At 39.4% G+C, this 17,368-nt stretch overlaps 1 protein-coding gene across 2 annotated transcripts in view; it reads right to left on the minus strand.

Moving 5' to 3' along the window:
* The window catches only part of SEPTIN11 (septin 11), a gene marked incomplete at both ends in the record, with an annotated part of 92,835 nt that overhangs the window by 36,618 nt on the left and 38,849 nt on the right, over nucleotides 1–17,368 (minus strand). For both annotated transcript variants that reach the window (XM_084234127.1, XM_084234126.1), the window contains one exon: nucleotides 7,779–7,893. In XM_084234127.1, the coding sequence (XP_084090253.1) occupies nucleotides 7,779–7,893 (115 nt within the window). The remainder of the gene's footprint in view (nucleotides 1–7,778; nucleotides 7,894–17,368) is intronic.

Here is a 17,368-nt window from a genome sequence, read left to right on the forward strand (position 1 = left end):
ATAGGGTGGTCTTCCATAGCTAGAATCCAACTGGAACATGACCAAATACCAACCAAATTCAATTTATTATTTTGGGACCAGTATTCCAGGTGTCTGACACAACCACAATCCTCTTATGAGCAAGACCATGCTTTATATGCCGTGACCATGCTAGTGACCACAAGTATCTGGAGCAGGCCAGGCCCCTGAACAAAGGCACCCATGCATGTTCAATGATTGTGCTCGGAGTCAGGGAGTGGCTCCATAGGAGACAGCGATCTGTCTATCCCAGCAAAACTTCTCTCTTTGGGAGTTTGAATGAGATATACAATACACACAATGTGATGGCATGGAAAAGGAAAGATGAACAAAACTGTGAATAAGCAGAAGCCAGGCAGCAGGAGCTGTCTAAGTAAACAGAAGACATGTTGTTAATAAGCCATTAGCTGGGAACATAGGAGAAAGAAAGCAAACAAATACAGTAGAGCTTAGTATTGGAGATTCATTCATCACAAAGAAACTTAAGTGTATTTCAGTAGATCCGCCTGTTCTGCTCCCCCCTCTCTCTGGTGAATTCTCTCACTCCCACACCTCTGGCCTGCACCCCAGCTCTTATATGCATAAATAAAATAAATCTTTAAAAAAAAATGATACTTGGAATCAGGTAAATAATTCAATCCTGAAGGTACTGAAGTTATTTGTATTCTTTTTTTTTTTTTTTAACACTTTAAAAGGATAGGTTTATTAGGAAAAGGAGAAAAAGAAAGGCACTTGCATAGTCACAGGTGGGCTGGACAACTGCTGAAGTTATTTGAAATACCTGATACAAGTGTAACTTTCTCAAACACAGCAAATTTCTTTTTTTAAAAAAAGATTTTATTTATTTATGCACACAGGAACTGGGGTACAGGCCAGAGGTGTGGGGGGTGAGAGGATTCACCAGAGACAGAGTAGGGAAAAGAACAGGCAGATTGACTGAAATACACTGCTCAGGGGAGCAGCGGGCAAGTCAGGAGAGGTCTGCTGCACTATGTGGGTCCCCTCCCTGGCTGGGGATCAAACTTGTGCTGCAGTGGCTACTGATAGCTTCATAGGTTGTGTCTTAACCCCTTGCGCCACCAGGGAGGCCCCCACAGCAAATTTCTTTTCAGGATTCACCTATTTGGGGAATATGGACAAAGTGACAACAGCAGCACTACCGTTTACAACCTTCTCCATAAGGGCCCTGAAAGTTCCTGGAATAGAGTGACCCATCTAACTTCCATCTTTCCCCCTAAGAAGCACAATTGAACATGGCAAAGACTCTAGGACAGGACTGAAATCACCACCTTACTTTACTAGGTTGAAATTATTTAAGAACAAGTGATTAGGAACACCATGGTTGATTTTTTTTTAAAAGCAAACATAATTTTAATCATCATTTACATTAAAGTGGAAATTATGCACAATTAGCATTCCAGGCCCTACTTACAGAACAGGGTTAATCAAAGGGTTGGAAAAACCACTGTTCCTCTAAATCTCAGAGTGCTCTGCTTTCGATTTCTATGGCCTGTGTTTTTAAAAGCCACAATTACACACAGCTACTCTAGTAGCTGTGTGGATTGTCCAAAAGCAGTTCAGTAAGAAATGACAGTTTGGGGAATAAAAGGATTTACAGAACTGGGGTTGGGGGGATTCTTCAATGCATTAGTTGGGGAGGTTTCTCTCTAGTCTCAGAAAACAGGACATTTTCCATAGCTTTAAGGATCCACAAGAGCAAAAAGACTTTCCAATAGAGTAACTTAAAGCCTACTAGGCATATATTCAAATCAAATGCCTTGACAATATTTTGAGAAAATTAATTACTAACACCATCTTTGAAATATTTCAAAACTCCCTAGCAAATTACCTGGAACAGTGTATACATTTATTAAATTAATTAAGAATAAAAATGACCACGGTGAACATTTATACTGAAATTTGCCACCTTGGTAGATCTTTCAGAATATGTTGTTTGTTCTATTATAAATTCATCTGCCTAAATACTCAGTTGTCAGGATAATTAGAGATTTACTCTGAAGTACTATCGGTGGCTTCTTTTATCCTGCTCCTGCCAATGCTGGTGAACATGACCACATATCCTAGTAGAAAGCAGTTCTACCTCTTCCATTCTAGTCTCAGTCTTATTTTTTTTTTAAGTTTTATTTATTTATGCATATAAGAGCTAGGGTTTAGGTCAGAGGTGTGGGGGGTTACAGGATTCACCAGAGACAGAGTGGGTAACAGAATATGCAGATCTACTGAAATACCCTGCTGAGGGGAGCAGCAGAGGACGAGACAAGAGATGTCTGCTGCTCCATGTGGGTAGCTCCCTGGCTGGGGATCGAACTCGTGCTGAGTGGCTGCAGATAGCTTCATAGGTGGCGTCTTAACCCCTTTCGCCACCAGGGAGGCCCCTAGTCTCAGGCTTATTTAAACCACCAGCTCTAAAATAAACACTGAGGGAAAAGAAGGATAATATTATTAATTAGAAGGTAGCTATAGACTGATCAAATAGTTGACTACAATTCAGCATCTTTTACTCTGACCAAGACTGGCTACTTGGATAATTATCCAAGTAATTGCTGCTGCCTTCTCTAAATACTCTAGATTTAATTCTTGGACAGAGCCAGAGCTGTGTATCTAAACTGTGTTGTTTTGACTCTTCAAAGAATTGTTTTTGATGAAACATTTTCCATAATTCCACCCAGCCTGCATGACAGACTTGAAAGGACAGCACTGGACACTTGGCACGGCCTGGATCGACCACACTGATTTGGTGGAGGGATGTGGTGGCATCCGCCTTATCTCTTTTCTGAAAATCCACGGGAGAAATTTTTTCAGGTAAAACTGTTTCATCTGGAGTATTTTGCTCTAACTCTACAGAAACTTTAAATCTGTCATTGCGAAACTTTTAATTTTTCTTTGGTACATAATATGTGTTCAATAAATATCTGGTGAATAAATGGATTCCTCTGTCCTCTCAACACGCTGAGAGACAAATCTATCCCTGATAGAGTTCATGGCTCTAGGCAGACCTGATGGTAGGCTTTGCACTTTGGTTTTGCTTTGTTTTCTGGGGTTAAATTTCTCTTTATTTGCTTGCTCATCCATTTCACCCTGTAAACTACTTAATGACCTCTCCTGGAAAAACAAGATAGGATAAAAATGTTTAAGACTGGATTATAAAATTCCACAGCTTATTTCAGCTTTGACAAAAAGAAATCTTAAACTCATCTGTTTTCTATTTCTCTTCTTTTATCCCCTTAAAAAGTGTTATGGCTGAACTATTTTAAAATTTTCTATTATCAAAAGGTATTTTTCTTTTATTTTGATCCTACTATTGAATTGTTTCCTCTTCAAAAGCAAGTATGTCACTGTGCTTTTTTTATCTTTGTAGGTGCACAAAGAACCAAAAAAATACAGCGGGATCAATGTTAAAGTTTCTCATGGAGCTAGTGCCATTTTGGAAGATGAATGAGAAAAATAGATACATTAAAAACTGTAAAGAAAGGCCGAACAATAATTCAGATTATTTGGAGAATTACAGCATGGAAAGAAAAGGTTTTATTTAAACTAACAGCAGCTTTGGGGATGATTTAATGTGTTAGAATCAAGATAGAGAGTGAGGCAACTATGAACTTCTGGATGTCCTATAGCCCAATTTAGCATCAAGAGTCCTTTTTCAGGTTAAGTGAACACTTCTTTCCTCTCTATTACATTTTTTTCTAGTACTCAACAGATAGGGGTTCTAATAACAGACATTTAATTCAGTGCCTCTAAAACTAGACCAACCTCAGGATTAGTTTCTGTCCTGGTTTATTTCCTCTATTTGCAACTTAGAGGCTCTTGCCACTAGAGCAAATTATGATTCTAATACCTTCCTGATAACATCATCAGTTTCCTTTATTAGGATCACAACTCTTTTTTATCAAGTTTCCAATGCCTTTTTGTATTTATCACTTGAAAATTAAGTAATGATGCTAAAAAGACCATGACATCTACATACTGTATGAAAAACATACCAACGGACAGTAAGATGACAAGAAAAAAAGCACCTTGAATACTCTTAAGTAAAATATGTCACCTACTCCTCTAAGTAACTGTCAAAATATTTTGACTGGCTAGAACACTTTTGCATAGATTCTTACTTTAAAAATAGATGGCCCAATAACTGATGGTGAGATATAGAAATTTGCTGTAAAATACTTGTGATAAAGGAATTGAGGATAAATAAGCTCAACGCTTAAGCTGAGGCCCTTTTTATCCTGAAGAGCTAATGCTGACTCTAGACAGGTATGAAAAAGAACCTGGAAAACTACACATACTGGCATGGAAGGACAGCCAGCATATACTGTGAATGAAAAAGAGGAAAAATCAGAAGAATATGAACATTATGACCTCATTTGTATAAAAACAAAACAGTACTTGTGTAACTGTGAGAGAGCTGTTGGTCCCTGGCCAGTGTATGTCTCCTCAGGCCCTACCTCCTCTCTGATAATCGCTTCCTCCCCATAGGGAGTCTCTTGTGACTTGTGGTGGACTAGTTCCTCGCCTACCCTGCGTGGGCATGTGGCTGAGGCCTGGCCCGTCAGCGACATCCTGTGACCATTCGGTGAGAACTGGCACAAGTGGTCATTCTTTGCTCAGGGGTTGCTAAGTGGGCAACAATGCTGGAGGTCATACTTCCTCCCTGAAGAAAAAGCCGATCATGAGGCCAACAGAAGCAAGCAGGCTAGAGAGCCAGAGACAGTCCTGAAAACAGTTCACTCTGAGCACCAGCTGTTCTTAATGATAAAATTCAATACTATTACATTTTCCACATGTTTTGGGGTTTAGGAAGGGTCTTCACTGAATTTAAAACTAAAAATCCTATAATTCTTTTAGGAATTTTTCTAATACAAGAATGGGAAGAGAGAGATGTGATGATGCAGGCTTTGAAGATGGAGGATAAAGCGTCCCAGGATCAAGGCATACAGGTAGGTATGTAACAGGGTGGTCCCCAGGAAAGGGGTTGGTTCCCTGCTCCACCCAAGGGAGGGTGGAGCTGAGCAGGAAGAGGAGAAGCTGCAGAAGAGACTGAGGAAGGAAGCAGGATGGAGCCAGGAGACCTGGAAGAGGCGCATGGAGCCTAGAGACACGTGAAGAAACTGTGCTTGTCTTTTGGTCGTGGACTGGGTGACACAGATGTGGGTGAGACCCGTGGGGAGGTGACAATGGCAGCTTTTATTTTGATGTTGATTTTGCTCTTTTCCTTCCGGACTTGTCCGGTTGTTTGTGACCCTTTTCTGTGGGTCCCCACTGGAAGATGCTTTAGACTTGTGGCAGGCCTTGGGGCCTTGCTCTGGGCCAATCCCATTTGGATGGACTTTTACCCACGAGGGGACGGGTAACTTTGGGTGCTTGATTTAGAAACTAGATTCTTTGCCTTACCTGTATTGTTTCCTAGTTTTATTAAAGTTCCTTTTCATTAAAGTCTCCTATGTTTTGTGTTGATGCAGGGGATGGCAGAACCCATTTAGAATAGGCAGGTTTGCGGGGCTTGGGCTACCCCTTTTCCTGTCCTATAACAGGTAGACTTAAAAGCTGGGAAAAGTAAGAAAATGTATTCTCCCCTAGAAGTTCCAGAAAGGAATACAGCCCTGTGGATACCTTGATTGTAGCTCAGTGAGACATGTGGGACTTCTACAGAACTGTAAGATAATCAGTGTTGTTTTAAGCCACACAAAATAATATTCAAGTACAAAAAGATGTAGGAGGTTTCTAGAATTCCATGGTGTTATCTCTATGGAGTGGAAATGGGGAGGGAGGAAGATGCAGTCACAATATTTTTTAACAATAAATATGTATTGTTATTAAAACTAGTTTTAAACAGTTTAATGGAACTAGTTTTAAACAGTTTAATGGAACCAGAGTAAAAAGCCAAGAATCAGGCATTAATTATCACCATCCAGACAGAGAAGAACAGCAGCTACTTTACAAATCCAAAAGAGCAACCCGGATGTAGCTTGTGAACTCCAACTAGCAGCATCACTTGCTATTGAACAAGAGGAGTGAGCCAGTGAGCCTACCCACCACCCCTACCCCTACACCACCCCTCCCCCACTCCATGCACACCACACACCTATCAAACCAGGCACTCCCAGCAAGCCCAACCTCACTGGAAGGCTTTACCCTACTTGCAGACACAATTCTCATGTGTTTTCTTGCAGCTGATTTTGGAGACAAGGCTGGGGGAGGCAGGGAAGAGAAGCCAGAATAGTAATTGGCCTACAATTTAGCACACTTTTCAATAGAAAAATCAACAAATTGCTATGCTAATGAAGAATTGCCCCTTTCTGCAATAAGCATAAGAGAAAAGACAACTCATTTATGCCACTCTGTGGAACCCACTGGCATTCAGGAGGTCCCCTGCTGAATTTTAAAAGGTCTCATGTAGGGAAAGGGGAAAAGCATGAGAGCTGGCTGCCCGGGGCACGTTTCTTCCAGTCATTCTCTATTCAGTGTTTAAGACAGAGAGGGAGCCATTGTGGCGTGCAGGACAGCTGTGGTTCCCACTAACAGGCGTCCAGTGCAGTGGCTACATTAATATTTTCTTCCAGAATTTTTTTAAAAAGGAAAATTGCCACCTTCCCGCCCAGTAACTAACTGAAAGAGTGGCTCTTAGAAATGCACACCTTTTCTAAATTGACTTCATTTTACTCGTACAAGAAAAGTAAGTGGAAGGATGGTCCAGACTTAGTGGAAGGATGGTCCTTTTGTCTACAAACAGAAATACATTATTCCTTTCCTTTTGGTCTATCTCAGAAGGACATGCCTGGAGGACAAGGACAACAGAACAGCACACCTCAGCCACTTCACTGATGTCTAGCCCAGACATTAATCAGGAGTGACAGGAAGGTGAAGGAAAAACCGTCCTGTGTTTTTCTGCTTCAAACCAAAAGATTTACATCCCTCTTTTCCACCTTTTTCTACCTTCCTCCTCTTAGTTTAAAAACAACAGAGCTAGAGAAGAAAAGGAGTCTGAAGGCCAGAGGTCTTGACTAGTGTATTAATATTTAAAGGATATGAGTAAAACATACTGAGAATGCAAAGACATCAGATATCTTTGACCTTTTTGATTTAGCTACCAGGAATAAACTAAGGTCAGTTTTAGAGTCAAATTTAAGGACAAAGGTTAGTTTAATAATTCAGGCAGAGCATGTATTTTAACTAAAAAATACAAATTTAAATTGTCTTTTGCTCTGAAAGCACAAATTTTAAACATTAGTTTATTATAATCCAGTTGTTTCATATTTTACTTATTATAGGTAGCATATCTTTAAAAAGATTTCAGTGGAGATTACTATTGTACTGTAGTCAGAGACCTTAAAATAAATTCTTAAGATGTTTTTGAACAATCATACCACACACACACACACTCAGGTCTTTCTTTCAACTTCCTATAATCTAGTTAGGATCTAAGTCCCTCCACCCCACTAAAAAGTGCTTTGATAACAACATTAACCTAAGCATTTGCTTAACTCTACAACATCAATAAAAATAATTTGAGTAACACCCCAAAGCTTGCAAAGCATTACGCAAATACAATTCTCAATCTTGTGACATACACAGAATGGGTATTATTGTTCTGATGAAACGGAGACTTGACTGATGAAAAAGAGAGTAAAAACATCTTATTACCCTAAAGTATGCTTATTACCCTAAAATATGCTTCTTGATAGTCACTCCACCACTATGGACCAGACCCCTGGCTTGTTAGCAAATGCTGAGTCACTTACCAACACACAGGATGTTGAAACAGAATCCTTGAGAAGTAGACTTGTTGACCAGCTGGTCAGGGAGACTGTCAAATCCAACATGGCCAGAAAGTGACAAGTTTCGAAGCTCTTCATTCTGCAATTTCAGAGGGGAAATATTTGAGAACCCAGGAACTATGCCAACTCAGTATCACACATTACAGACATTACCTCTACCTTTCTCTCTTCTTGACGTGCATGGAAAAAGATTTGTCCTATATCTTACCCTGTTCGACTTCTATACGACTGAAGATATGAATGACTCCAAAACCAAGTTCTTTCCACAAATTATACTAATTCCCAAAGTTGACTGCCATCCACTGTATCTCATTTCCAATTACAAGTGTTATGGTCCAGGGATATTTGAGGTCCCACAGATGGCAATTTCAAATATGCATTAAGTGACATAAAACACTCCAACCATTTTGAAAGCTTCCAACACTCAAGAGAAATTTTTGATTAACTTTCAACTCAGAGTAACAAATAACACTTCCAGATTCCTGAAAGACCTTTAAGAAGCTCCCAGCAGAGAATATGTACTTGTCACAATCACAGAAATTCTAAATTCACCACAACACAACATATTTAAAACTATTAATTGGAACAAGCATCTTGGGACTTCCTAGCTCTCTACACCGCCACCCCAGCTCCTAGCACAGGTTCTGTACCCACTGGGCCTTCTTAAAGTTTATTGAGGGAATGGGGTAAGGTAGTTATCACACATTTTAAAACTTGGGTGAATTATGCTGCCTTATTAGATGGCTCTGACTGCCTCCATGACTTTGAATGCATTCCATGGGTGCTGGAGATAATCTTTGGAAACTCTTTCCCAGAAAAACAAAGACCAGCTATGGTCCTTCAATTACAACCATTGTTATTGTTTGGGATTCCAGAAACTAGATATTAAAAGCCTTCTTGAAGTCTTGACAAGAGTCCTGATGGTCTGGCTAGCCTGCCAATGAACTTTATATTCAAAATACTTAAACTGGGGTGAGAAAGTAAGCCTCAAGGTTGCCACTTAATTTAAAAAAATTGAAGAGTTTCTCACAGGATCACTTAAGACCTTTAAGGCTGGTTTTCATTTTCCTTCTATTTATGTTATATAATGATGAGAGTGACTTCCTTTAATAATCAGACTAAGACTATTTTAAAAATTGCTATGTCACTCTATAGGCAAAGAAATGTCCTATATAGGCATTAAAATCACTAGGTGTAGTGACTTTAATGGAGTGTTTCATGGACAATAATGTCTAAGGTCCTTGCCAGCTGTAAAATCTGATTCTGTGAAATAAGACTAAAAACCACTACACTAACTGAATACTATGGCGGCAGCTGCAGGTTTGGGATCAATGGGACAGAGAACAGATGCCTAGTCTATGAATAGTTTCCTTCAAACCTGCCAACAGTGAAGATGAGACTCAAGAGTAGGCACTTATCCTTGAACAGGATGGCATGGCAGACAGCTCACCAAACAGCTTTGGGACCCGCCCCAGTGGGCACCAGTCCGGGTGGCTGCCCAGGCCTCCCACCACCACCACACAGCCCAGATTCTAGTACCTGCCCCTGGCTCTTCGGATACCTCAAAGGTTCAGACAGCAGGTATTTTTAGGGTATTTACCACATCCGCCAAGAGGAGGATTTGAAATGAGTCTGGGTTATATTTAGAACTCTTTCCATCACAGCTGTGCAGTGGCTGTTGTATATCAGGCGAGGAGAAGCCACTATGCCAGGCTCCTTTTCTGTTGCATCACTGACTGAGTCCAGGGCACGAAAGGAGTCAAAGCAAGAAGAATCATCCTCCTATAGCCCCTCTCCTCTCTACCACAATAATTGTTTTAATTCCCAGAGGAAGAAGGGCAAGTGGTTTATTGCTCTGGATTCTGGATTGTTGGGTTTTTAGATTCAGATATCCACCCAAGAGCCAATCCTGGGTAGAATCAGTTAGTAATTATAGCTCTCATCCCAGAATCCAATGCTCAGCATCTCATATTCTCACCATTTCCAAAACATGAGAAACCACCCACACACCCACTGAGTATTTTTATACCCACTGAAAACCACACAGAGAATGAAGGGTTATGAAATATTTTAAATTTAAAGTTATGTCTTCGGAGTTTCTGTTCTCTAACTTTGCGGCATAAATTTGATAAATTTTATTCTGTAATTTTTAAATTCCATAATTTCAGCCTAATCTTCTATATACTATTAAGGGAATCCTGAGTTCCTGCCCATCAGTGTGTGATGGGAAAAGCTCATGAACACGTTTAAAAACTGGGAAGCACTGTAGGAAATGCAAGGATAGGCTCTAAGTCACATAGTAACTGAACTGAATCTATACTCTCCAACAGTTTGTGGTACCACATTAATTATTTCTTGCCTTAGCTGTCTCTATCCAAAGAATGTGGGTCTCTTTTGAATTCTCACATATTCTTTTATTTATTTATTTGTTTGTTTATTTATTTTTTGCATAGAAGAACTGGGATGCAGGCCAGAAGTGAGGGGAAGGGGAGAGAGAGGATTCGCCAGAGACAGCGTAGGGAGCAGAACATGCAGATTTACTGAAATACACTGCTGAGGGGAACAGAGGGTGAGACAGGAGGGGTCTGCTGCACCCTGCGTGGTTAGTTCCCTGGCTGGGGATCAAACTCAGGCCTTAGTGGTGATAGTGCTGACACTTAACCCTTAGGCCAACAGGGAGGCCCTATTCTTAAATCTTTACTACTATCACACATCTGGAAATGACTCTCAGAATTTTACCTCTAATACTAAACTCTTTGCCGAGTTCCAGCTTTGAATTTCTATGAAAGGGGTGATTTTCTTGGGTTTTCCTATCTGTACCGCAAACTGATGTTCATGAAACTAAATTCATCTCCCTCTACTCCAAACCTGCCTCTGCTCCAGAGTTTCCTGTTTTTGTTAAAGGTACTGCCTATGCATGAGAGCTGCCCACCCCTTCATTAATTCCAAAGTGTCCTCAGTGCCACGTCCACTTCCTCTCTATTTCTAATTCAACAGCCTCCTAACTCCTTGCCTTGATGCCATTCTCTCTAATCCTTTCCCCTCTCTGCCTTGATACCAAAGGGATCTCAATACTCAAAGATTCTTAATCCAAACCCCTGGGTCTGCTATCTCATGGCAGGCTTGGGGGTAAACCCAAATCTCCATTTTCCACTGACTCACTTCTCCCCATGAAGCACCTTATACTGTAGTTAAACTGAATTATAGCAGGTCTTTGAATATTGTTTCTTTTTGACATTGATAAGAAAAAAGAAATCCCAGCCAACACCAATCAAAAGGCCATTATTCCAGGACCTAGTTTCATTAAATGTCAATTCGCTTAAAGTCATAGTTTCCAAGAACCTGTTATGGCAATTAGTGAAGACTTACTGTATTCCTGAGACAACACCAAACTTCTCCCCATCACGGTTTGCTCACAGGATTTCCTCTATCAGGAAGAGCCTTACAACCAATGTTTATATAGCCAAACCTTCCGAATCTCAATGAAATTTTATCTCCATCTTTGTCATTTATATACTCTCAGGGAGAATTGCAGTAAAATTTCTTTCCCCTTACCCGTTAAAGGAAAACAATGATTGGATCAACATGGCTTAAGTTATTTAGTATTCTATGATCACTATCATTATAGCCAACATTTGTCAACCATTTCCAATGTTCTAGAGAAGTCCTAAACATGAATGAAGTAGTTAATTAATTTCAACAGACAGTTACTATTACCAACCAACTAAAACTTACAGATAAGAAAATGGAGGCACAGAAATTTAGTAACTTGCCCAAGGGTCATTCAGCTAGTAAGTTGAAGAGCTGAAACATGAACTGAGGAAGTCAGGATCCAGAATTCTGAGTCCTCACACTTATCTCAAGAGGATCTAAGCAACTTAGGTCAAAACAATACAGTAATTTCAACTGCAATGAAATCTAATACATAAAGAAAAACTATTCTCTAAAATCATAATTCTGTAACAACCATAGAAGTAGAAGTCAAAGATAAGAACTGGCAAAGTAGCTCTAAATATATTTTTCTGGCCATGGCAATGCCAAGATCAGACCTCAATTTCTGTGGCTATGGCACAGGAAGCCATTAATATAAGGCTTAGTTTTGACTTGTTTTTTGTTTGTTTGTTTGTTTGTTTGTTTGAACTAATAATGCCAACACAGAGCCACTAAGTAAGTAAATATATGACCTTAACCGATCTAGTCCTCTACTTGCTTATCCATTTAGGAAGGGGTTAGACTTAATGATCTCTGTGCCGAATAAAATGGGTTATAACTAAATTCTATGGTATAAAATAAAATAACCAGGCAACCTCATTTTTCTCTTTTCAGAACATCTCCACATGGATACAATTATTTATTGGTTCATTCAAAAATACTAATTGCTCAAAGCCTAAGGAAACAAAAACAGGCTATTTTTGTTACTCATTGATAAACATCATTCCTTGCCTTTAAGGGCTTTACAATGTAGCAATAGATAGATTGTAAGCAAATGTGATACTACTACTATAAAGAAAAGTGATAAAAACCGTGACTTTAACTATGGAATGATACAAAAAAATTTCCTTTTGGCAAAGGAAATTTAGAGGGTATCATTTTAGGAAGGCTGAAGTGCCTCCAATTCTACCAGGGAAATGAAAATCTAGCTTGCCTTCTAAATACATGCTATCTACACCCAAAGGGTGACTTTACTATGAATATATACTTTGAAGTTTATAATCAACAATTTTTTTTAGATGTCCATCTGACTTTATTATTGAGATATTTATAAAACAAATTATAAGAATGTGTGGCAACATCTGCATTCTGAGTTCTGCTTCAAAATGTTCCACAATACCGAATCCTACATAAGCAGAAGCAGACCAACAAAAGGTTCAGAACCGGATAGCCATGGACTCCAGCTTTGTTTCCTACTGACTTTAGTCCCTTTTCCTCCATTTGTAAAAATGGAGTACTTCGCAGGGTGCTTTGGACGAGTTAAGGAAATTCTATGTCTGCGAGTACCTGGACTCTCAGGAGCCCTGGGTTTCCTTTCCCTAAATTAGGTAAGAGGAAGAGATGGCACAATTTTAAAATCTAAAATCTAAATTTTAAAATCTAAAATGAATTAGAAGCTCTCTTATCACGAGGAGAAGCTACTGAAATGGCTAAGTCGAGTAACCAAGAAAGAAACATCACGAAGAGCAGAGCAGAGTGACCAAAAGAAAGTGGAAGAGAGGGTGAGGGGTCTAGCACAAAGAAAATCCACCCTAAATAGGAAACTTCAAAGCTGGGGGAAAGCCACAGAATCACATTACTGTGTATAGGCATCGACATCCTCCATGGCTGGAAACCATTTTGAATTCTCCACCTTAACTTTTCTATTTTAATCCAGCTCAGACTCTCTTGAAATTAACAAAATGGATGTGCCCAGATAGATTCAATTTACCATGCTCAAAATGAAATGATATCCCATTTCTTTGCTTTTAAAACCAAAGTACAGGGAAAAACAACAACAATAATAATAGTAATAAAACTAGCAGGCACCATAAATAAGAAACATTCTGCAAAGAAGGGGGAGGGCAAGTGATCAAAACAGGGGAGAGAGGAGCACAAGGGACTATGCTGATGGTTCACGGGTGAACTGGTGGTAGGACATTTACGGGGACTACACAATGATGTAAAAGACATAAATTTTAAAAAATAAATTATTTTTAAAAAGTAAAACTGAAGTGTTTCAATAGATGTGGTTAGGAAATAACCATTGATCCTTGTTAGCCAATGGAAGCAAGAAAGGAGGTTAGCAGGTGATGTGTGTTGGAAACAATCAGACTTAATTTTTCACTTTAAAAAACTGATACTCTAAGTTTAGAAAGATTTTTCCAGTTTAAGGTTTGGATTATTTTTTAATGTACAAGAATTTCTTCTATGCATTCATTTAGAAAGTAAGAGAGTCATTCACAAGAAATGGTGATCACCTTCTTCTCAAAGCCTCAGTTTATAGATAATAAATTATATTGATGCTCATCACTTAATCTCTGGGGTTATATTTTCTCATCGGTAAAGTAAGAAGATTTAACCAAATGACTGCTAAGCAGTCTTTGGTTCTAATGCTAACAATCTACAGTCTGTTGAGTCTAGAAATCAGATATGCATAAATCCAATTGTCATTTTGCTTAAAGAAAGTCAATGCACAGTGAAAATTCCTGGTAGTATATTTTCTCTTGCCAGAGTAAGGCAGCTCAATTCATAAAATGGCCCATGAAAGAGAATTTCTATCAGCTATCCTGAGAAACTCCAAGCCTAGTTCCTGCTTAAAAGCAGTTTTTCCCTTCTGCTATATCAGAAGTCTTCCAGAGATTTTTGAAAGGCAAATTCATAGATTCAAAACAAAATATAAGAAATAACCCTTCTGTGTAGTTAACCATCTGTCTTCAAGAAGAAAAGCAGATCTTTATCCATGCTTTTATTCACTTAACAATCATTTATTGAGTCCTGTGTCTAAGATACTGTACTAAATGCTAAGGAAGTTTTGACGAGAAAACAAAGTATCCCAAACTCATGAAGCAGAGTCTCTAGTGGGACACACAGATGCTAATCAAATAGCCACAAATGTATAATCATAAGTTATCCAAAGGGCAGATGCTATGCAACCTCATAAAAAATGTGATTAGTCATCCTTCCAATGAACCCACCAGCCTTGTTATTTGTATGTAATAACAAGTATCAGACTGCAGCACTTTCAGACAGTTATTTAGTAGATAGCTCCTATAAGCAGTTTGTGCAGGCTTTATGTATTCAGGTGAAAACAAAGAGTCTTTCAGAATTACCTAATGGGTGGGAATAGAAATTAGTAAGACTCAAATTTTAAGAAAATGAATGTCCAATTTTAAATGGGGCTGAGATGGAACCATGGGGCATGTTCGTATGCTCTTTTTTTCCATAGAGATGCCCACTTGGGGGAAAAAAGAGGTACATAGCTCCTCTTCATCTTAGGTTGTGTCTTTTATTGAAGCCCTGTTTCGATAGCATAGATGCAGAAGAAAGGCACAAAGAAGAACAAGCTATTATATTTCTCAAGTGAAGTCTTTTACTAACCAATGATCTATACCCAATATTTGGAGAAATCTTAGCTTCAAAAATATTCCAAGAACTTTTACCTAAATGCCTAATTGATCCTATCTGTTGATACTCTCATCTAACTATATTCTAACTAACTATATTCTAAAGAGTATTGAACTGGTTTCATATTCTCTTTTAAAGAAAGGAGAGTTGGCGGGAGATGGAAACACCCTTAGTTCCCATGCAAAAGGAAACACACTGGAATGCAAAATACCAGTGCAAACCACAACTATGAAGCCTGCACTGGGGTTTTTTCAAAGTTAGGCATTGCTGGGGTTACTTTCATATTTCAGAATGTCTGAAGCATCTTATTACCAATGAAGATCACGTTCTTTAAGGATGACTTGGACAACATTTGCTACTCTGCTTGTCATCTCTACCATGAAATGCCAAAGCTGGAGCCAGGAAAACCCCTGAGCAGCAGAATAGAGAGAGCCAGGAAGAGAGGAAGTGTTTGGAGGGAAACCATATGAGGAAAGAACTTGAGTGCAGTCCAGCTGGAAGCTGGGGCTGAAAAGGAGCCTCCAGGAGGGCAGTCCTGGAGTCACAAAGCCAGGTTGGTGAGCTCTGACTGCCAAACTCAGGAAGCCTCCCTTGAAAACACCACCAAGAAACCAGAAAAGATGTTGATTAATACTGAATGAATATCCCAATTTCAAGGACGATCTCTAAATAACTCTCTCCAAAAGTCTCTCAGAGGAGAAACAAATTTTGTTTTTCCACATCCTTGCAAAAATAATGTGGAATAGGCTGTCTTTAGGGAAGGTACAACTATAAGGGAATTTTACTTCCTAGTAATGTTTCTGTAATATTTGCATTATTACCAAAAAACTCCACTTCATCACTTCTCGGCCTTTTGGCTAAAAAAAAAAAAAAAAACCCACATCACATTATTGTTCCCATTTCACATTTTTATAATGAAAAAAGGTTTTAAAATTTTAAAATTCAGGAATACTACTAACAACAATAAACAATTAAAATCTTTTTAAAGAAGGTATACTGACCATTTTTATGGCTGTTAATCAGTGGGTAGTAGGATAAAATATATGAATACTTTTTCTAATAACAGAACCAAGTTACACTGAAATTGAGAAGAGTAAGCATATGAGTACTGCTAGGGGAGGCACCATTTTTCCCACTTCTACTTAACTAAGGACAAAGCTGAGTGGCCAGTGAAGCTATATAACGTGGAAGGCGGGTGGGCTTTGGGAAAGAATATGGAAGAGTTCTTGTTCCTGGGCCTGACACCCTGATACTACTGGGAAGAACTGATGGGAGCAGACGTGGGGAGGGAATACAGTATCTACAGACACTTGGAAAAGGTACGTGGCTGAGAGGGACGTAGGGAGGCTGCCAATGCAGCCTTATCTTGATGTGGTATTCCCTTTTGCCCCAGCTTTCAGGTACCTGTGCTTCAGAACTCCTTTCCCATGGTTCCCCACTAGAAAGTGTCTTAGACTTGTGGCAAGCTTTTGGGATGACCCTGTTTGGCTGGGCATATACTCACAGAGGATGGGTAAGTTGGGGGTTTTATTGGGAAACTTGTTAGGAATATCCTTTCTTCTCTTTCTATGTACATGAACTCTATTAAAATTCTTTCACACTAAGTATGCTTTGCCTTTGTGCACATGGATGGCTGCATCCCTTTAGAGCATGCAAGCTTTGGGGGTACCTGGGTAGCTCTCAGTCAAGGGCTAACAGTACAATGGGAAGAGTTCTACACTTGAAGTCGGAGGACTCGGGGCAACTACCATGTTTAGCTGTGGACTTAGAGAAGTCATTTAACTTCTCAGACTCAGTTCTGTCAACTTTAAGATAAACTAAGGCTATTGCAAGAATTAACAGTTCTCTAGACTCCACTCATTTTACACACTTTTCTTGGATGACCTTATTCTTGCTACCAGCTTTGGAACCAACCCTAGGCTAACAATGTTCTAGTCCTAATCGGCAGTACCCCCTCCCTCCTGTGCATACACAGCTGAGGCATCTATCACTAAGTCAACACCCCCTAAGTGGAGTTCACTCTCGCTCTCATTCTCAATTCAGATCTGATCTCCCTACCATTTTCTGATGCCATACTTCAAGGTATCAGAGAGGCCCCCAGGATAACATTTATGAGCATGCATATTACTAACCCTGATAAAAAAAAATCTACATACATTTATTTATAGACTTCCACCCTGTTGCAGAGAAAAAAATCCACAGTTAAATCACCTTAAACCCTTCCCTCGCCTCTGAATTGGGCAGTGAAGACGTTCTGAGCCATGGGTACCAAGTTAGCTTTTCCCCTTTGGATCCAGATGTAATAACCATCCTTCACACCTTTTTTGGTGGAACCTTTTTCACCTAATGCTCTTATCTGACATTTTGGCATCCTGTCTACCAACTGATACTATTTCTGAGTCTAGAAACCTATGATTTGGGTATTCCTCCTACTCCTTCCCTATTAGACATCACCA

Source organism: Talpa europaea, assembly GCF_964194135.1.
Source record: "Talpa europaea genome assembly, chromosome: 5".
In the NCBI taxonomy this organism is placed as follows: Eukaryota; Metazoa; Chordata; class Mammalia; order Eulipotyphla; family Talpidae; genus Talpa; species Talpa europaea.